The 21,550-nt window shown below is 42.3% G+C and overlaps 1 protein-coding gene across 1 annotated transcript in view; it reads right to left on the bottom strand.

Annotated features, from left to right (window-relative positions):
* The window catches only part of DMBT1 (deleted in malignant brain tumors 1), a 60,973-nt gene that overhangs the window by 9,348 nt on the left and 30,075 nt on the right, over nt 1-21,550 (bottom strand). The window contains exons 14-18 of the mRNA XM_048945889.1: nt 20,486-20,797; nt 16,960-16,974; nt 15,867-16,187; nt 14,474-14,785; nt 6,428-6,742 (exon numbers count right to left, since the gene is read on the bottom strand). Of these exons, the coding sequence (XP_048801846.1) occupies nt 6,428-6,742; nt 14,474-14,785; nt 15,867-16,187; nt 16,960-16,974; nt 20,486-20,797 (1,275 nt within the window). The remainder of the gene's footprint in view (nt 1-6,427; nt 6,743-14,473; nt 14,786-15,866; nt 16,188-16,959; nt 16,975-20,485; nt 20,798-21,550) is intronic.

Here is a 21,550-nt window from a genome sequence, read left to right as displayed (position 1 = left end):
TTTCATTTCAGGACATTTTGCTGTCACCTGGCAGTCATTTGTAACCAACTAATGTACATCCATTCAGAATGAGTACCCTGTTCCCAAGGACTCTCTTTGCCCTTAATTCCTTTTTGCTGACCATGATCAAAGCTCCTTCCATCTGAGTACCGTGCTTATCATTTCCTTCTGCAAAAGTTGGCTGTAAAGAAATGTCAGGAGCGGCATGCTTGGCTCACTTCCCAAGATCAAGGCCTGAATTTCTGAGAGAGCTCCAAACACGATATCAGAGAGAGAAAAATAATTGACTCAAAAGATAACGTATTAAACAGGTGCTGAGTAGTCATCAGCAATAATGAAGGGTGTTAACATAAAAAGTTTAAGAACTAGATTTCATTAGTTATCTGTATCTAGGTGGGAGAAAGGGGGGGATTAAAAATTAAGCATCCAGATCCAAATATTGAGTTAGATTACAGGCAGGAATAAATGTGTCATGATTCAGATGATATTAAAGATACCAGTATTGAGAGAGAGGCAGCCTCCAGATTAAACATCCTAAGTAAGTGAAGTATTTCATTAGTCTGAAATATGACCATCATATTTCTGATTAAATAACAGAACTGATTAATTGACAGTCCCAGGAATTGTTAATGTGTTTTGTGAATGTGTCTACACACTGACGAAAGGCAGCTTTCTACTCTCATCAAATGAATAAAACTGTTGATATTTACTTTTCTTCGAAGTCAGTGCTTTGCACATGGCTATGTGTAAAAAAATACTCAAAACAATTAGTAATCAATTAGTTTTCCTTAGCCTTTTGTAGCCAAAGAACAGTTTTCATACAGTTGTCACAGTAAAAGTAACGAGTTGCTATAATTATAGCTATAAAGGAGCCTTTTTTTGTTTTGTTTTGTTTCTTTTAAACATTTTAAGCATTGACCAGCTTCCCTTGTTACACACAGTATGCCTAAATAAGATAAAATTGTTGGCTCAAATACATGGGTGAACAGGCATAAGCACAGCACTTAATAGTTACAAGCACTTAGTTGCACAGTTGTGAGGGCAGTATTAGGAAAGCACAAATACACTGCGTATTAGGTTCCATAAGCCTGCACAGTGCTCAATAGAGCTGTCATTTAAGAAGAAATTCACATTCAAACTTCTGAAAGCCAAGAAAATAAAAGTAAATCCCAAAGGATTTCTCAGTTTCACTGGTGCGTGCTGAGAAGTGCCCACTTCTTTTCATTCAGTTGGAATAGATCCCAGTCAGAGTAAGCAAGGCAGGCAGCAAAATCTGGTCAAAGCTCTGTTAAATACCCTTTAAAGTAGGAAAGTTTTCATTTATGTCCTTTTGAAATTGAGATGGCTGGCAGTAAAAAGGTAGAGAAACACTGACTTAAATCTCTACTGTGCTGAACATTTGTCTGTTAATTTGCAAGACATCTGCAGAAACTAGGGAGGGTGGATCCTAGAGCTCAAATATGAACGTACTGCTCAAAATCAGGTTAATGGGTGGAGCTGTAAGCAAATTTGTACCACCTTTCCTACAACTGCTGCCATGGGCATGGAGACACAGCTCTGAACTTCTGACAACATCGATAAAGCTGTCGAAGACAAGTAGGTTTGGAAAAGGTTACAAAGAGAAGAAATACCAGTTGCCTTAGTAATTGTTTACCACATTCTGCAGCATCTTGACCTAACAGATGGCACGGGTGTTAGATAACCAGCCACCACTACTGTACTGTAATGAAATCCTCAGCCATTAACTCCGACACTTTGGAACATAGGTAGAGTGACAGAAGGAAATGCTGGACCTGTGCGCTCTCTGGAGGACAAAATGAGAATTCAGAATGAACAGAATGAATGCCAAAAATCAGCAAGTTGAACTTCTACATCGACAGGTGCGATGGGATGCTCGTTGGAAAGAGAAAAGCGAGGCACAAAGGCTAAATCATCCTTTCAGCTGGCACAGAAGGACCGTGGAAAAACTGGAAGCCAGTAACATTGGCACTGCAGTGAGCCAGACCAAGCTCAGTCCTGCTCTCAGTGGTACATAGGAGCTGCTTGTTCTTCTCAGCACTAAAGAGGCCTCAGCTGCTTGGTCAATGATGTATATTTAATAAAGGTAGAGATAATGAGGAGAGCTGGGATGGATGATTCAAGAAACACAATGGGCTTGAAAATCACGAGCTCTGAGGAATGGTGTAAAGAGCTGTGGGAAGACTTTCAATAGCCTGAAGATGACTCTAAAAAAGATGGCATCCTGGTTGGATGGCCATGAGTTGTCCTGGCTGATGGCTGATGCAAAATGGCCCTGTCTGGTGAAACTATGCTTCTGAGATTTACAAAACTTAAGGAATTATTTCATAGACTCATTAAACCATTTCTGTGACAAAATCTCTGGTTGAATCTTTGGGGGAGGAAAACAGGAACAATGAAAACCAGTGTTCAAATGTGAATAGGAACCAAAGCTGATTACTTTGGTTAAAACAAAAATATACAGTAATAGCTCATCAGAATGCTTTCATAACTACAAGACTGGGGACATCCATCATTAAATGGATGTGTTGCTGATACATCCCAACAGCCTTTTTTGAATGAAGATGTCACAGAGGGCCTTGTTCCTTCACACAAATGCTCAATTTCTTCTTGTCTGCTGTGAATATTCTACAATCTTAATCCAGCCTCAAACCCCCAAGTAACAGCATTAGTCTTAGAGATTGCTTGCAAAACGGCTGCTCTTACCTTCATAAGTTGTGCCCGGGATTTCAGTAGCTGATGTGGCACTTCCCTCTGTGACAACAGTGGATGTGGAAGATGGCTCTGGGGTCACAAGTGAGTTGGGGGAACAAAGAGAATGGAGGAGAGAATGGCAGCAGTTAGGAGTGAATCTTGATGCAAACATGTGGGTATGGGTTTTCAGGGAAGTGAGTGAATGTACAGCCCTCTGTTCTTACTGAAAGGAGGCGTTCACCTTGATTTTACATTTAATGGCAGTAGATCTGGGTGTTACTTCTGCCTGCCTTCTTCTACTGCTGGAGATGCAGCAGTCATTGCTAAAGAGGCAGTGGCCACTGTTGGGGCAGTGAGGGATGTGATCCTTGTTGTGTTTGGGAGTACCTGCAGCAGAGGAGTGCCTTACCTTCCCCAGAGGTGGTCAGGATCTCTGGAACAGCTGTTGGCTGCGTGGCTGCAGTGCTGGGGGCAGAGGAGGAAGCTGCAGGGAGGGTCAGGGGAGAGGAAACAGGTTATTAGACAGAATCACCTGAACTGGATGCGAAGGAGAAAGACAGGGGTGTCAAAGGGACTGCTAATGAACTGAGGAGATGCATTACTGGAGTGAAGCATGAATCAGTCACAGACACTTGAGCTGATATTTGGTGATATGATTTAGTTTATATAATCTAATTTAATCAGAAGCTTAAATACTGTTCTTATTATATTTTATCACACAGAACCTGTTTTTACCTTTAGGAGCTGTGGAAGGGTTTTCTGGAGTTGAGGTCACAGTCACACTCCCTTCTGGAAGTGGGATGGGTGATGTTGGTTCTGCTGAGCTTTCAGAGTCTAACAAGAAGCAAGAAATAAGAAAACATGACAGCATTCAATAAGGCAGTATGGCTGAACCCAGTTCTTGATGCATTGAATTGGCTTCAAGCTTAGTGGAAAAGAGAATCCATGTATTCCCTGCCATCCTTTATCCACTCTCAGTGCTCAGAAATGAGTCTTCGTGTCTTTGCATTACAAGCATCAGGAAAGTTTCAGTCCTCTCTCTCAGTAATGAGAAAAGCAAAAGGAACGTGAGAAGCAAAAGTAGCACTGAGTGTTGTAATTTGGCAACGACAGTGGTTGGTAGGTAACTTCCCAGCACGGTGCTGCTAGCAGCCTGCCCACGCTCCCAAAAAGCCAGCAGGTTGGCACCAAGCAAATTCAGTTTATTTCATTTGTGTTGGTTACACTGAGAGATGGTGGCTTTGCCTGATTTTTTTAGCATGTCCATTGATCCCCCTCCCCCAGACAAAACTTACAGTCACATAGATAAACAGAGCAGTTTTCTAACATGCAGCATTGTGCAGATGCCTTTTACCTTTCCATGACAAGGTGGGGATTTCTGATGTCCCATCTTCCTCTGTAGTGGAGGTGGAACCTGAGCAAACAGAAGAAGCTCTCAGGATGGGAAATTAAATGTCTGCCAACAGCAATTAAAAGCAGATGTGTTTTGAGGAATTAGAGACTCAGTTTAGATCTCAGGCTTGATAAACAGCTGTGTAATTAGTCTGCTAAATTACTGGAGAGGCAGGGGTCAAAATGAGGGAGATGATTTCACATGCCTGACTGTTCTTTAATTGTCCTGGAGCAGTCATGAATCTTGGACACACCAATCACAATGATCTGGACACTTGACACAATGATCTGGACCACTACACAAAATTTCACATGTAATGCTACAGCTACAGGCTAAGGGATATCCATCATTATGGATGTATTGCTGATACATCCCAACAGTCTTTTTGAATGAAGATGTCACAGAGGGTCTTGTTCCTTCACACAAATGCTCAATTTCTTCTTGTCTGCTGTGAATATTCCATAATTCACACAGCCACATCTTCTTAATCCAGCCTCAAACCCCCAGTTAACAGTATTAGACCCCCAAGTAACAGCATTAGTCTTAGAGATTGCTTGCAAAACAGCTGCTCTTACCTTCATAAGTTGTGCCCGGGATTTCAGTAGCTGATGTGGCACTTCCCTCTGTGACAACAGTGGATGTAGAAGATGGCTCTGGGGTCACAAGCAAGTTGGGGGAACAAAGAGAATGGAGGAGAGAATGGCAGCAGTTAGGAGTGAATCTTGATGCAAGCATGTGGGTATGGGCTTTCAGGGGAGTGAGTGAATGCACAGCCCTCTGTTCTTACTGACAGGAGGCGTTCACCTTGATTTTACATTTAATGGCAGTAGATCTGGGTGTTAAATCTGCCTGCCTTCTTCTACTGCTGGAGATGCAGCAGTCATTGCTAAAGACGCAGTGGCCACAAATGCAGATGGTGTTAGCCATTGGCTAACCAAGGCTGATCACACACAGAGTTAAAAACACAGGTGCTGAAACACTTTGACTGAATTCCAAGTATTACTGCCTGCTGTAACCAAATTGCACACTACTGGATTTTATTTATTTTTTGTAGATTTACAGGTTGGGTTTTTCTCTTGCCTTTATCTGTAGAAGTCGCCAGTTGTGTAGTAGGTGTTACAAAGCGGTCTGTGACCAACGTGGTTGATGAAATTGTAGTTTGGGTCCTCTCTGTGGATACTGAAAGTGGAAACACATTATTGGAGAACTATAAGAATGGTCACCAGAACTGAGTCACTGATAAAATAATGTATATGTCAGGTTTTGTGTGGCAGTGGTGAAATAACCAAGAGTCTAAAGCCTACAGCTGGAATGTAGAGACTTGCCACATGCTTTCTCTAATTATTAGTTAGTGAAAGGCAATTAAAGTTCCTACAAATAATCCAAACGTCCAGGTCATTAGAATAATGAATTAATGAGGAAAATTGGGAACACACATTCTTCTATGATACTGTCTGGAAAAGAGCAGTAATTGCATGATTTTCAAGTTAAAAATCAGTTTCTGAGCATTTAGGCATACTGTGAAGTGCTAATGGACTTAGATTGCAAAGGCCCTGCCTTACCTGTTGGTGCAATCGTGGACTGCACTGCATCTGTGAACATAGAACAAAGCAAAAATTGCCATTAGCTTTGGCGTTAATCAAATTGCTTCAAAATAGGTGGCTTCAAGCTATGTGATCATTGCTTTCAGTGACATCTAGGATAGAAGTGTTGATATTTATTTTCAATTCAGACTCAATTCAACACAGTTCAGACCTGCTGGATGCGCTTCTGTCTGCTCTGAACTTGTTGCCTGGCTTAACTTGGGAAGTCTGGAATCAGCAACAGGATGAGGGGAGATGGTTTTAAATTGGAAGAGGGTAGATTTAGATTGGATGTTAGGAGGAAATTCTTTACGGTGAGGGTGGTGAGGTGTTGGAAAATGTTGCCCAGTGAGGCTGTGGATGTTCCCTTCCCTGGAAGCATTCAAGGCCAGGCTGGATGGGGCTGTGAGCAACCTGGGCTAGTGAGAGGTGTCCCTGTCTATGGCAGGGGGTTGAAACAAGGTGATCTTAAAGGTCCCTTCTGACTCAAACCATTCTATGGTCTCAAATGATTCTCCCCATATTCATACTCAGTGCCCACTGCTGCCAATTTTGATATGTTGCACATGACATCCTTGTGTTCCTTGCTCACTTGGTTCAGCCCAAGCACAAGGAGCATCTGCATGCACATAGCTCAGCTCCCATCTGATTTCCAAATCCTACTCTGATGTTTCTTGCTATTATGGTCAAGGATAAAATCCAAATCAATTTTTAAGAGCACAATTCATTTTTTTTTTACCTGAGCAGACGACACTGACATCCTCATTGTGTCCACAGTCACTTTTGTTCCAGCCGGCATGCGAGCAGTCCCAAATGTGAGATTCGGTTCCTGCACACTTCACATCATCCAGAAGGATGCTTCCTTCTCCAGGGCCAAAGTAAGCCCAGCCCAGGACAGAAACAACTTGGCCACATTTGAGTTGTCTGCACGCAACGCTGGCACTGTTCATATCAAAGAAATCATCACAGACTGTCCCCCACTCGCTGTTGTGGTAAACTTCAACCCTTCCAGCACATCTGTCCCCACCAGATGCCAGTCGCAATTGTGGTGTCTCTTCTAAAACCAAAGCAAAAATGAGCAAGTAAGCATATCAGTTTGCTTATTCCAGGATATCTAAACTTCTAACATCTAAGGCTGCATCCCCATCTGCTCAGGGGTGGGCTGTGTGCTGCTTCTGTGTCTCCAGTTGCTGGGGCTGACTGGGAAATGCCTGCAGTGCGCAAAGCAGTGGAGCCCAAATCAGTGCTGTTGATTCAGCCCAGTTCACTTGGCTCTGCTGCACAAGGACCTGTTCTATCATTAAAGGGCCATGGTGAGATAACCAGCTCACGCAGGGGGGGTCCATTAACCCTAACAGGGATGCCCAGAAGGCTCACTCTCAGGTCTACGTCTCACCCTCTTACCTTTGGGTTTAAATGTCTTCTTAAGCCATTTTGAGAATTTGGCCCATGGTGAGGCTGAACCTTCACTGTCTTCTGTTGACTGCCACCAGAAGCCATTTGCTGTATAGGATTAATAGATACATTAGCATTGATGTAACACAGTTCTAGATAAGTTTTATGGTTTCCTGTGCTGACACAGAGTTTGATAGAGTATTTACTGGTATGTGACATATTTTCAAAGTGAAAACCATCCTCCCTTTGCCTGGAAGGATGTGCTTCTTCTCTCATAATTCAGCGGAAGATGATTGTAGAGGACCTTATTTCATAGCATCACAAGAGCAAAGTGATCCAGCCCCACGAGCCCTCATGTACATGCTTCAATGGATGGAGACTCGGGCTTCTGGGAGCTGAGCTCTGCCAGAACTTGCTGGGGCAGTAGAGAAGTTCCTTATCTTTGTCGTGTTATTACCACAAAAGCAGAGGAGGCTGTGGATCATTTGTTTGTGCAGAGTGTGGCAGTTGTTTTGGCTGACAGCCCAACATGTCAGCCTCAACTGTTCTCTTTGCAAGTGCCTGCTCAGGTCTTCCTGGGGAGCCCAGACTTCGCCTAATTCTGCAGCATGGAATGTAATATATACTTGCTTAAAGGACTGACTAAACCAAACTGTGGCATTACATATCTGTAGAGCAGCTCTTCCAGTCTAGTTCTGTCAAGTTTAGGGAATGATAGATCTCTGTAAACTCATAGGCAATCCTTTGCTTCCTCTTATGCACAGAAATTGCAAAGAGCAAGCAGTGATCTTTCTGTCTTTATACCCATAAAGAAGCAAGAAGGCTCTTTCAAAATTAGCAAGCTCTGAAGATCCATGCCTGATTCAATCAAGAAATTTAGGAGAAATTTCTTTTAGAGACTGTTTTTTTCTTTTTTCCCAAGCTAGCATTTGCTCTTCAGACACTTTTGCTCCTGGAAATAGATCAGTGATCCTAAATTTGGGAGTTTACAAGGCAAAAGCCAAAGTGACTTTTCCATTCTAAATTAATCCAGGTCAAACTGAAGACAAAAGCAAACTTACTGGTGAGAGATTACAATGCTGGGATTTTACCACCTTCTTGAAAGGCAGCTCAGTGTCCTTTTATGCATCCTATTATGTCTGACTTGCCTTCGCTCTTGCTTTATAATTAATTCAATATAGCCAACCCTTGAATCTATGTTCTATGAAATTATTTCTCCTTCTGGCTGATGAGCCTTTGCTCATGGTGCCCATGGATAAAGACCACGTCATTCAAACCAGTGAGATTGTAAGGAAGGTTTGGGGTGACTTTTCTGAAGACTGAAGGACAATGGCACTTCTGCAGTCCCGAGTCTCTGCAAAGTAGATTTCCACCCATGTCAGTCAAGCTGCTTTTTTATTCTTTCAATGTCTTTTTCTACATTTTTGAATGTATCATGTAGAAGAATTTAAATTCAAAATAAGAGAATTAGAAGAAGAATGTTAGAAGGAAGAAAGAAAATGACTTCTTCAAGCTATTCCCCTCACAGAAGAGAAGCAACGAAAATATTCCTCAGCTTTAAAATCTAACCTGTGAATTTGATCTGAATATTTGAGTTACAAGGCTAATATTTGAATAAGAAGACAAATTAAACCAACAATTCCATCAAACAAAGCTTGCCAGCAATACATTAGAAGACTCTGCCACCACTTTCCAGCAGGCCAGGCTATATCAGTAATGAATTCTGTCCGTAACATTTCCATATAAGCATGAAAAAATGTACTCACTGTACCTGGTTCACACAGGAGAGAAGTACTTAGCAGAAGCATCCAAGTGAGACTCACATGAAGGTCCATTTTCATTGTGGTTATCTGCTCTCAATCTGTGAGGATTGAGAATTTATACTAAATGAGTTCTGTTCTCCACCAAAGGTGTGTGCTTTGCAATTTGATCTCTCTTCCTGAAATTCCAGATCCATGCCAAAGAAATGATTTACCAGGTATTTTCATTTTACAGGGTATATCCAGACATCCGGATGAGCAGATCCCGATCACACCACTGTTCCGGGCTGCCTACCAACATCTTCCCAAACACTCCCCTGGCTCTTCAATAGCTGTGCGTCGGTGTGGGTTGGTTTTTCTTTTTTTTCCAGGAAGCAAAGATTTACGTTTGGAGATTAGGCTGTTTGGTAAGGTTTTTCGTACCACCAGTTAAGACAGTTTCCAATGCATAATTGTGTTTCCAACATACAGCTGTGCCCAAACAGACGGTGGTGAGATTTGTGTCAGATTAGCATCCAAAAATTTTCAGAAAAGTCTCAAGCAAATTATCTCTGCTCTCTAGACATTATTCCTACAAAAAAGAATTTATACACTTTTTTCATATCTCTCTGGCTCCTGTTTAACCTGAAAGTAGATCCCTCCATCATTCCCCTCATCTGCAGTCAGTCCTTTTCTCACTTGCAGCCTACAGAGCAATGAAACAGCTATACGAGTTATCAACCAAGGTATAATTGGGTGGGAAAAACTCTCTTGGGGATAAATTAGCAGGGCAAGTGCTGAACTACAACAGCCAGAGAAATGGAGTAGGATAGGGCCAGAAGGTTAAATTAAGCTAAAACTCAAAGAATCTGTATGTAAAGTCAGAGTGGCATGACCAGCTGCCATGCACTGCTTTGGGGAAGACCAGTAGAGTCTACTGACAACTTACTCCCCATTCTCCATCTACCAGTTTCACAGCTGGTTTGTTCCTGAACAAACTAGCCTGAAATTTTCCTCTTCAGAGGACAAGTACACATGCTATCTGACAGTCCTGTGTGGTACATCCTTCATAACTATGGAAGCGGAGCCTTTGTGTGTTGCAAAATATGAGGCATGCTTTTGGACCTGTGAGATACTGCACAAAAGAATTGAGGCACAGAGCAATTGTCAGCTGAAGGGGAGAAACTAGTAACAGGTTTTTATTCTGCTGGTAACAGATAGCAGATCAGAGGAGGAGAGGCAGAAGATACGATAGTGCTAGTGGAAATCCAAACTTAAGGACTGAGAAAGCATGAAAGAAAATCATCTTGAAGAGGAAAAATACCACAAATTGTGCTGGAGGTTATTGTTTGCCATTAGCTTTCAAGCTATCTTTTTAGATAAGGTGCTTTGCATGAAAAAATCCCACCTGGAAGGGCCATGATGTACAACTGGAGAAGATTTGCATCTCACAAAGCCATGAATCCACCACGACCCCTTCAGACACAGATTTCTCCCTGGCACGAGGTGATGGTGACAACACACTGTGACCAAAGGATGCCTCCAGCTCTGCCTCAATAGGCAGGGAGAAGCTGGCTCTCAGCTAAAGAGACTAAACTAAACAAAACTAAAGGTTCTTAGCAGATACCAAAATGAACATAAATTCATTTGTTCCATGAGATCTTTTCTTATTTTCTCAACGCACTATTACATACTGTAGCTATCCAAACATCCATGTTCTGACATCCTAATACCTTCTTGAGCAAAACCAGTCATGTCAAATGTTTAAACTCCCGGTTCCGTGTGTGTGGATTACTTGAACTCTGCTGCCATTTCCTGAAGTGACTAAATGGGTTTATAGTAGATCCTTATCAATTTTTCTATCCAAACAGCCATAAGCTGGGTCTGGTATAGTACATAAGTTTTCTTTCCTAACAGCAATTAAGCTATTTTATACAAACACGTCTCGCTTTTGAATGAAAATAATTTTGGAAACAAATAGAAGGAACCTCATGGTTCTCTTTTTCAGCATTCCTCAATCTCCTTCACAAAACAGATTGCAAAGAAGACATTGGTCCCAGCAGACATGCTTAGGGCTGAGGGCTCCACATCCCCATTCTTGCCTGGTAAAACTGGGTCCTACTGCAGGCTGTTTTGTACCCTATCTGAGGAGTCATGGTGGTGAGTATAGATGTGAACAAAGGCAGCACATTTGTACAGCTAATCCGCAGTGTTTGGTGAGAAAGAGTGACCAACCTCCACGTTAAACACTGCAGCTCTTGTCACAGACATTGAAGGCACCATTAAAGAGGAGGTGGTGAGTCTTCAGTCCAAAGCTAAGCAAGCAAACTAATCCTGCATGGCAGGAAGCAGCAGTGATGACAGTAGGGCTGACCTTTGTGGCCTTGGAGTCGCAGTGCCGTTTCCCAGGAAATCTTCTTAAAGGAATCGATCAAAATTCACTCCGAAAACAAAGAGTATTTGTCCATAGTGAAAGATCTTTACGCTGGAGGGTGGGTGTTAAGCTCTCCTCGCAGAGTGCTGGAGCTTTGCTGCACCTACTCCTCCCTGCAAAGCTTTTTCCAGCTTTTTCAAACTACATCCAATTCTCATGGAAACCTGTAGCGTTATACACTCCATAAAGATGGAGCTTGAGGGGCTACGAGCAACCAGAAAATGCAGAGCTACAGCTGTGAGGCTGCTACCGCTGGAGGGCAGCGAGGCACTGTCCTTAAGGAGTGAATGTGTTATGGGACAACGTGACCTAACGGCACCGATCTTCTGTAGGGTCCCTGGAGGCCTTAACAGTAGCAAATACCATGACAAATAAGCAGAGGGCAAAATAAATGATGCATGAGACAGCTACAGGCTGCAGGTTGGTTGTTTGTATTCCTTGTCCAACAAAGTTTTGGAGAATCTGGCCCTCCTGAGGCAGCACCCGCTTCATCTTCCCTTTCAGCTCCTTATTTGTTATATCTCAGTGGTGTTGTAAACCACATGTCATAGCTCTCATAACTAATATTTGCAAGGAATTTAATTGAGGTGCCTGTGACAGATTAACGAGTGCTGTCTGTGTTTCTCCTAGCCATGTGTTTCTTGTACAAGTATTTAATTGTATTTCTTCTTCCCTGATAAAGAAAACCCTGATGTGTGAACCCGCAGCATGATGCATGGGTCTACTTTTGTTTTAGGTCATGTCAATGCATTTTTTAGGTCATTGCAGATTACTCACAAATTAACAGCAGTGAAACAGGCAGAATTTACTGAAATGCCATACAGTATTGCCACTTGAATGCTGCCATAGCAATTGCCATGTACTGGTCCTTGACTTCAGTCAGCACAAGGATATGGCTGCTGTGTAAGCCTGTGGGTTGGTGCTGCTCCTAGCTGAGGGTGAAAGCACATAGCAGATAAGCGTGCAGAACATGGCTGTATCTGGCTGCATATTACTCTGTGGAAAGATGTAAGGAAAGATTTTCAATTCTTTCATTTTTCACATTTCCTTTCTGCCAACCATTCTGCTAAATTCAACTCCAGCAAGTTCTGAAGTGCATTTTGTGCACTAACAATGTCTAGAGAAAATGGCAAGGCCAGTTTGAAATAAATCACATCCTTGACAATACAACCTTCAAGTAAGTTCTCCACACTTATGTCAAATTTCTTCATAAGGCAAAGTGGGACTTTTACATGGGAAGCCCTCTTTTGTAAACTAAACTGAGTACTGAGTGCTGGGTACTGCTTCCAGTTCCCAGAGGCGTTGTGTTGAAAGAAAGGTGTTACCATCTGGCCTCTGGAAGCCCCCTATCAACGCCTGTGAATCCTGTGAGAGAAGACCTTTGTCAGAGATGGAGGCTGTGCCAATGTAAATGGGTACCAATGGTCTTGGCTCTGCATGCAGAACTACAAGTCATTTAATCCTGTTACCCAGATAATTTAATTGGCTAGCACTCCTTGTCAACGTGGGTTACTTATCTTGGCATGTGCCACATTCCTGCTGTTTTTCCTTCTTTTGATGTTTACATGGTAAACTTTATTAATAATAATATAAAGTTCTCCCAGACACTCTCCTGGCAGTTTTCTCAACATCTTTCTCAGCTTCAAAGAAAATCCCTTCCATTTCAGCAAGTGCCATCGTTAGGAATCGCATAGAGAATCAGCTATGGAGGTGAAACACCCCTTTGGAGGATCTTGGAGGTCTTTTCCAGCCTTGGTGATTCTATGATTCTAACTTTGCTCTATTAGTTGCTAATTAAAGATAATGAAACAAGCAATTAACAAAATAAAAAAGGTTAATTAATAAATAAGGAAAAAAATAACAATCAGGCTAACTACACTGATTAATTAGGAAAGTTTTCCTTCCTGCATGAGTGACTGGGACGGGAAAGGAAAAATCACACATAAAGCAGCTATACAGATTGTTTTTGTTTGTAAACTGATTGCTTTTTTATTTTTTTCCACAGTGCAAGCTTGCACATGTAAACCTAACCTAACAAAGTTAAAATAGGCATAGGACCTATTAAGGGATCAGCAATAAATGCTTGAGTGGGACATCTGGGAATGCCACCTTCTGCCCCACATGCCCCAAGGAGCTGTGTTGGGTGAGAGGTTGGCAAGGGATGGCTCTCTTTTCCATAAACACTGTGTGGAAAAGCAGATATCCTGTTTAACTGTGACATTTTGGACAAATAATGCAATCAGAGTCTCGGCATGGAAAAAAGAAGGATGAGCTGTAAGCAACGTCATGCAGTGAAAGAGTTTATTGCTTATTTGTGATAGCTTAGAATCACATAATTTGTTTGCTTTATATATGTAAGAGAAATAATTCTGACTATCCTAAGTCCAAATGCTGACTCCATTTGTGAAAACGTTTTTACTGGATCAGTTTTTAATCAGATTCAGTTTCAGTTGGTTTGAATATCTGAATGTTTACAAGCCTGAGAGAGGATTAAAGCACAAGGACAAAGATGGATTATACAAATATATTTTCTAAAGTCCCACATGAACAGCACCATTAGCAAATGTAAAAAGTGTATAAGTGTAGGAGCATTCAATTTGAGATTGTTCTGGTTCTATGACTGCAGCCAGCAGCCTGTTATGGGTGAGAACTGAACTATTTTTCTCTCTCCAAATTCAGGATTGGGAGGCACGGAGTGGAGGATAACACAGGTACTACTTTTTTGACGAGCTTTGCTCTAATTTCTGCTACATGAACTAAAGTTCAAAAACACGAGTCACAAGTACTCATCCATGGGAATATCAGATAGGTAACAGACAAAATCACTGAGATGTTCAGTTCATAACAGATCAAAGTGATTGGAAAGAAGGTGTGCTCATAATTCCTCATTGAGAAATCTGGTTTTCATAGAGATTGCAGATCAGTGAAAATGCCTGCTGAGATTTCTTGCAAATGCCTCAGCAGTTTGCCAGCCTTAAAGGTAATGCATGTCTTTATTTCCTCTGCTTATGCTGCAGGCCCTGTAAGAACAAGCAGAGAGAAAAGCGATCAAATGAGCTGGGAAATGGGAATGAGATTCATATTTGTTAGGTCTTTAATAGTCCACAGCAGCGGAGAAAGAATGGTTTTTATCATGGGCTCGACTCCTAATGATTTCCAGCTGTACTTCAAAATCTATATCAAGGGAGATTCTTGAAGAAAACAAAGCAGAGCATACCTGAGCAGACAACACTGGCATCTTCACTGTGGCCACAGTTATGTCTTGACCAACCGCTGTGGGAGCATTCCCATACGTGAGCTTCGTTCCCTCTGCACTGCACGTCATCCAGGAAAATAACCCCAGAGCCTTCCCCGAACTGGGCCTCTCCTGGTGCTGAGATGGGCTGCCCACAGCCCAGCTGTCTGCAGACAACCCGAGCATCTTCAATATCCCACCAGTCATCACACACTGTTCCCCACTGTCCTTTGTAAAACATTTCCACACGTCCCTCGCATTGATTGCCGCCATTCTCCAGGCGCAGAGCTACTTCTACCAAAGACAGAGCAGAAATAAACGTCACGATGAATGTCTGAAGAAGTGAGTCCAAGGTTTTCCCTCCTTGCTGTGTGATCTGTTGATTTTCAGTCAGTAACAGGTTATGAAATACACACTTTACATTCCTCTTCAAAGTGTCTTTCCAACATTTGAGCTCTCCGTAATCATCTACATCTTTTGAAATGTATCCAAGACCAGGTTGGATGGGGCCCTGGGCAGCCTGATCTAGTATTAGATATGGAGGTTTGTGGCCCTGCCTGTAGCAGGGGGGTTGGAGATTCATGATCCTTGAGATCTCTTCCAATCCAAGCCATTCTATGAAATGCTGCAGTGTGGAACTTGGCCATCCTCCTCAAATGTTATCTTTTTCCCCAAGGCTTTGCACCAAACAAAAGCAAACTGTGTTTAACAATAGGTACCCAATTTTTAGAATGATCAGTAAAAGAAATGGTAAGACTTACCAGGTGTTCTGGCTCCCTTGGAAGCTGTGGTTTGGGAATAAATATGAAAAACTTAATTTCAGCAGCTTCAGTTGTATTTCAGAAGAAATAATCATCAACAGCAGCAGAACAAATACAAAACAAAACTTTGCTTCACCTGGTGGGAGTCTCTTATATTATCTGATTTGTTCTAAAACTAAGTTACTTTTTATGTACTGTCTTTAATTACCTTAATCAAAATAACATTTAACTTGTGTTGGAAAGATAGAGTAACATTTAATTCTTCAGGAACGGCTTCTAAAATTAAATTATTGTGAGAGTGCCACGTCTGTGAAGCCCAAAGTGTGAAGTGTCAACCAAGCCACCAAGTATTTCCTCCTCTGGTATCCTGCATAGAACAAGCATTCCTTCTCTCTGCACTCACACCAGTGTCACTGACTGACACCAGGAGCATCTTCCGAGCACCCCAGACCAGAAGATACATGGAGGGAAACAGAGGCAGCTCATTGCTTGATTTCTGCCTCACCATCCTTCTAATTACAGCTGTACTGTCTTTATTGCTATTTCCCTTGCCGCAAGCTGATGATTAGATTCTCAATTTACACAATGCAGAGTTTTACTTAAATAAATAGAACCACTTGTACCTGAGCAACGCACACTGGCATCTTCTCTGTGCCCACAGTTATGTGTGGCCCATCCTCTGTGAGAGCATTCCCACAGGTAGGATTCATTTCCATGGCACTGCACATCATCCAGGAAAATATCCCCTGTCCCTGGATTGAAATGTGCTTTTCCCAGTGCAGAGAGAGCATTTCCACATCCCAGCTGCCTGCAGACGACCTGCGCATCATTTATGTCCCAGAAATCATCACATACAGTCCCCCAGCTTCCCTTATAGTAGATTTCCACGCGCCCTTCACATCTGTTTCTGCCATTTATCAGCCTCATGGACACCTCTGTGAAAAAGAAGAGAGGAAATAAGAATCTGAAGGCTCCTGAACTGCAAAGTTAAAATCCTAGATTAGTTCTGGAGCTGATTCAACATGTTCCTATGGCTATTGTATTCTGTCATGGCCTTTCACCCCCAGGGAAGGCGAGGACAGCACTGATAAGTGCCAGCTGTCCTCGGGTCTTTGCACTCATGTGCTGTTTCCTGGTTCACCCTTGGAACCAAGTCTTGCTGCTAGGGCTTGGCAGTGTTCACAGTTGCCTAAACAGTTCAATTGCTGTGATGGGATTAATAGCAACGAAAGAAATAACCTGCATTAGATAAACACTAGTGGGCATTTATCGATCAATTTATTAATGACAGTATATTACAATTAGTAGAACAGAATCAAAGTTTTCCCACAGAAACAGAGTTGACCAAGAGATGAGGTTAACCAAGCCAAAGCATCACAACGGGGCCATGGCTTCCTAATAACTGTGTTGTCTCTTCTCCTTGTGTTTTAATATCACTTAAGGGGTTCTGAGTTTTATCAAAGCATGGAATAAAATGGTCTTTTTGTGTGCGTGGGTGCGTGGATGTGGCTCCATCCAACTGATGGAATGTTTAAAATACTGATTAATCCAATAGCTTTTCTTTTAGATAACCATGGACTTAAAGCACCCTAGTCCAATTTTTCACGCTCCAAAAGTCCAAGTCAGAACATGATTTGTAGTCATTATTGCTTATGCTTTAGAAAACTCTGGATAGAAAATATTGTATAAGTATGAAATTGAAATTACCAGGTATTTCAGTTCCTGTAGAAGCTGTGAGGGGAAGAAACAGATAAAATGCACATTTCAGTCATCAATGTTTCCAAAAGTAATTAGTTTTTAAGAGCTTCTTTTAAGAGCTTTTAGTGCTTCAACCTTCTTTACAATGTCTGTTTTTATTTCAGAAAGTGTTCAACGACTGGTTAAATAATCTGCTTCTGAAGATAACAAAAATGGTGAGACATGAAGTTGTAACATGACTTTCCTTGCCAGCAGCTTGAGAATCTATGGAGATTAGGATAGAACTTTGGAGCTGCTTATGCCATCTAACAGAAGCAGAAAGTTTCCAAGGTTAAATTTAGGTAAGGAGCTAAGACTGCCAAAAATCTTAGCATATCTTTCTTCAGGAGAACCTAGCAAAGCCCTGGTTCCTTCTCCTTGTTTCCTGCGCCTGGATTGCAAGAGTCATGACTCTACACCTTTGGATTTGGCCCTGATTATCTCACTCAAATAAATAGACTGCAGCACTCAATAGAAGCTTTGTCAAAGAAAGGCGTGTGAGATTAGGACCTTAAGCTTGTGAGAAGTCTCCTCTGTGAAAGCTGGTTGGTTCTTTAAGGGCAGAATGTGCCTCGGGATTATTTTCTGGTGCTTCTTGCTAGTCTGGTAGCAAGCAGATCGAACTGGTTAATATGGATTACAGGTGATTAAAATGGTGTGATGGCAGTACAAAAGCTGTGGATGCTTTACGACTGACACTGATTAAAATGCTCTAAAAGTTTTCGAAGCTTATCTGGATGGAAGTTTGCAAGAACAAATTTTGATCACGTAAGAAAAGAAGGGGAGTTATCTTTCCAGCAACAGAACCGCAACTCTGCTGAGAAAAATCTTCAACATCAGGGGAGCGATTTTCAATCTGACAAAATGTGAGATTAAACCACGTATTTCTCTTCGCAGTAAAGCAAATAGATCAGTGTGTACCTGAGCAAATGACGCTGGCATCGCGCCGGCTGTCACACTCCTCTCTACACCACCCCCTGTGAGAACATTCCCACAGGTAGTTCTCATTCCCTCTGCACTGCACATCATCCATGACAATATATCTCGGGCTGTGAGAAAAGATGACATTTCCTGAAGATGATACAGCATGTCCACAAGCCTGCTGGTTACAGACAACGTCTGCATCATTTATATCCCAGGAATCATCACAAATGGTCCCCCAGGCTCCTTTGTAAAGGATTTCAACACGCCCTTCACACTGGTTCCATCCATTCACCAACCTCACTGACATGTCTTTGAAAGAAAAAAGAGAGTTTTGCTGAACCTTCGTTGTTAGACAAAATCAGAGACTCGTGTGGGTCAGAAGGGACTTCCAGACAGCCCTGGTTTAGCCCAGAGCAGGCTATTCTGGGTCCTGTTTAGGAGAGTGTGGAGTATCTCCAAGGATGGAGACCCCACTGCTTCTCTTGTTCTCTGTTGTAGTGTTTGACCATGTCATGGAAAAGAAATAATTCTTTTTTATCAAGGTGGGATTTCTCCAATTCTGACAAGCATCTATTGCTGTGCACCATCTTCTCTATAATCTCAGGTTATTGTAGATGGCAACAAAATCTCCCCTTCATAATCTCAAGACTGAGCAAACCCTATTCCCTCAGCAACTCCTTGCACACCTCATTCTCCTACCCCCTGACCCTTAATGACCCTTTGCTGGGCTTGCTTACAGTTGAACTAGATGATCTTAGCAGCCTTTTCCAACCTTAATGATCCTATGATTCTACAATTCTATGCTCCAGGATGCCCCTACCTCTCTTGTACAGGGAAGCTGCACTCTTGTACTGGACCTGAGGCTACAGGTGTGTCTCACCAGTGCTAGTACAGGATAAGAATTGCCTCCCTTGACCTGCTGGCAGCACTCAAAGGGCACAGTGCTGGCTCATAGTCAACTTCTCGTCCACCAGGAAGCCCAGATCCTTTCTTGCAAAGCTGTGGTTGACACAGCTGGCTCTCTGCCTGCAAGCTGCGCTCCATAACCTTAGCTGACATGTAACGTCAAAGATATTTTTTGCTAAAGGGGAATTAAGGTGATACACTATAGATAGACAGATTTCCATGCCATGCTCATTTCACTAGTTAGGTGTGCATGTGCATTTCCAACCTACCTAGAAACTCCTGTTTTTCAGAGTCCCTGGGACAGGGCCATGCTCCTTAAACCACTATACCTGAAGATAGAGACGTTCCTGAATAACTCAAGCTCTGCAACACAGGATCCACAATACTGATGATCTGAACAAACTTTAGGTGTGGACTTTCATGTAACTCTGTATATAACAAAGCCAAGCCTCGTTTGTCCAGACTTAACATTTTGATGGATATAAATGAGGTGAGTTCTTGACTTTATTCTCTGCTTAACACTAACAGAAGAAGAAAGCTGAGCACCTGTTTGTTACATAGCTAAAGGGGTCTGTTATTTTAAAGGGAGGTCCCTTCCAACAGGCAAAGTCCTGGCTTTTCAATTAAAATCTATCATTGTTTTTAGCTGTACAAATCCAGTTCTAAAACATGTGGACATTAAAGAGAATGACAGGCATTTAAGACACTTACCTGTCACTTCAGATCCTGTGGAAGCTGCAAATGAGAAAAAAAACAGCTCATTTTTAGGTGTTTTCAGTCACTGCGGTAGCATCTGATTCTACAGATGAAGTGTCATGTTGGACATTATGCTGAGAATAGTGCTGAATCAGTCCTATACAGAACAGTTCTCTTTGTGTGGGGACTGTTACACAGGCCTAAACAGAAGCTAGATCTGTTCTGGAATATTAGTAGTACTAATATTCTGTAGGCCTGATTCTAGCATGCATTTTAGTGCAGTCTGTGCTGCAGTATTACTATGAACTAGCACAGAATGGGCACAGATTGCCACAGAGTTCAGCTGATGAGTGTCCAAGCAGGCTGTTACTCACTGTGACAATGAGGACCACTGTTTGTTCCACCTCCAACACAATGACACCTTTGTGTTCAAGTCTGCAGGGACAAGCTGTGCCAGGTGCCACCAGCACCAGGCTGGACCTGTCCTCTGCGCCTGCTCTGGCACTTTTCCATGGGATGGCTCTGCTTGCTGACCTTCTGTTTACACATTACCCAACAGTGAAGGAACATCCAGGTCCCAGAAGGAGCAGGACATACCGGCAGATGGACAGAAGCAGTTGGCAAATGGTTGTACTCCACCTGGTAGCTCTCTTGGGCTGTTATCCCATTTTCATTGGAAAACCTAACCTAGACTGACATATCTATGGAGTGCACAATTTTTCAATTTATTTACAGATTTTTTTGTAGTTAATTTCTGTAGAAATCACTAGTATACACTGCTGAAGAGTAAGGAAAAGCAAGTATTAAACAGAACCAATGCTACAGGTGAAAAAAAATTGCTTCAAACATGAAGGTTCTGCCTGTTTTTTTGGGAAGCAGTCTTGGCGAGGAGCATGGTGCCAGGACAGGGCTGTCCCTCATGCTGTGACTGGCCACGGCACGGAGCATTGCATAAATACATAAAACACACCTGAGCAAACAACACCAGCATCTTCCACGTGCGCGCAGTTATGGACTGACCACCCTCTGCTGGGGCATTCCCACAGGTAGGCCTCATTCCCTCTGCACTGCACGTCGTCAAGGAGGATCTCTCCCGAGCCTTGGCTGAAATTGGCATTTCCTAGGGCAGAAACAGCCCTGCCACAGCCCAGCTGGCTGCACACCACCTGGGCATCCTGCAGGTCCCAGGAGTCGTCGCAGACTGTGCCCCAGTTGCCCTGGTAATGGACTTCGACACGGCCCTCGCATCGGTTCCTCCCATTCACCAGCCTCAGGGACACGTCTTTGGAAGGCCAAAAGTGAGAGAGTTATTTAGGTTTTAAGTAGGTTGTTACACGTTTGAGACAACAGTAAGTCCTATCCAAAGATGGCAGATGATTGGCCAAAAATATTTATCGAATTTTTTTTTTTTTGGAATGAAGAATTGTGGAATTTAACTGATAAAACACACTGAAAACTTGGAGATACAGCATATTCCTAACACAAGAGGTTGTGGTTAATACATGATATGGTTAAAAACTTGTGGGGATGCATATTCAGAAATGTTCAATAGGAATACATCAAAATCATACCGTGACAAAGGTATTGGCAAATACTCTTCTTCACAAACTATATATACTGAATGACTACACTAGGTAAAATGACTTAGTAAACAAGATGAAGATATATGAGATGAAAATTACCAGGAATTTCAGACATCAAAGAACCTGAAATAAAAGAAAAAGCAGAGTGAGAAAGATCACTTTTTTAACAAACTTGCACTCAACAAAGTGAGCAGAAAAGATCCCTCTTTGTTTACTTGGCTATAAAAGACAGCACAAAACCAACTCTCAGCACATTAGGATTTTGTATATATAAGCCAATCTATGCTTTAAAATGTACGGTGCCATGTATTTTCACATCAAGCAATATGTCTCATGAAAGATCCAATTTCACACTGCATGTGGAAATCATTGCTTATTTTCTCAATGCTCTTAGGAATAATCAACTGAATTCATCCTTTAGTTAGGAAGCAATGGAAATGGCCAGATGGACA

Source organism: Lagopus muta, chromosome 5 (assembly GCF_023343835.1).
Source record: "Lagopus muta isolate bLagMut1 chromosome 5, bLagMut1 primary, whole genome shotgun sequence".
NCBI classification, from domain to species: domain Eukaryota; kingdom Metazoa; phylum Chordata; class Aves; order Galliformes; family Phasianidae; genus Lagopus; species Lagopus muta.
The sequence above is the reverse complement of the archived record's forward strand: the minus strand, read 5'-3'. Positions and strand labels throughout refer to the sequence as shown.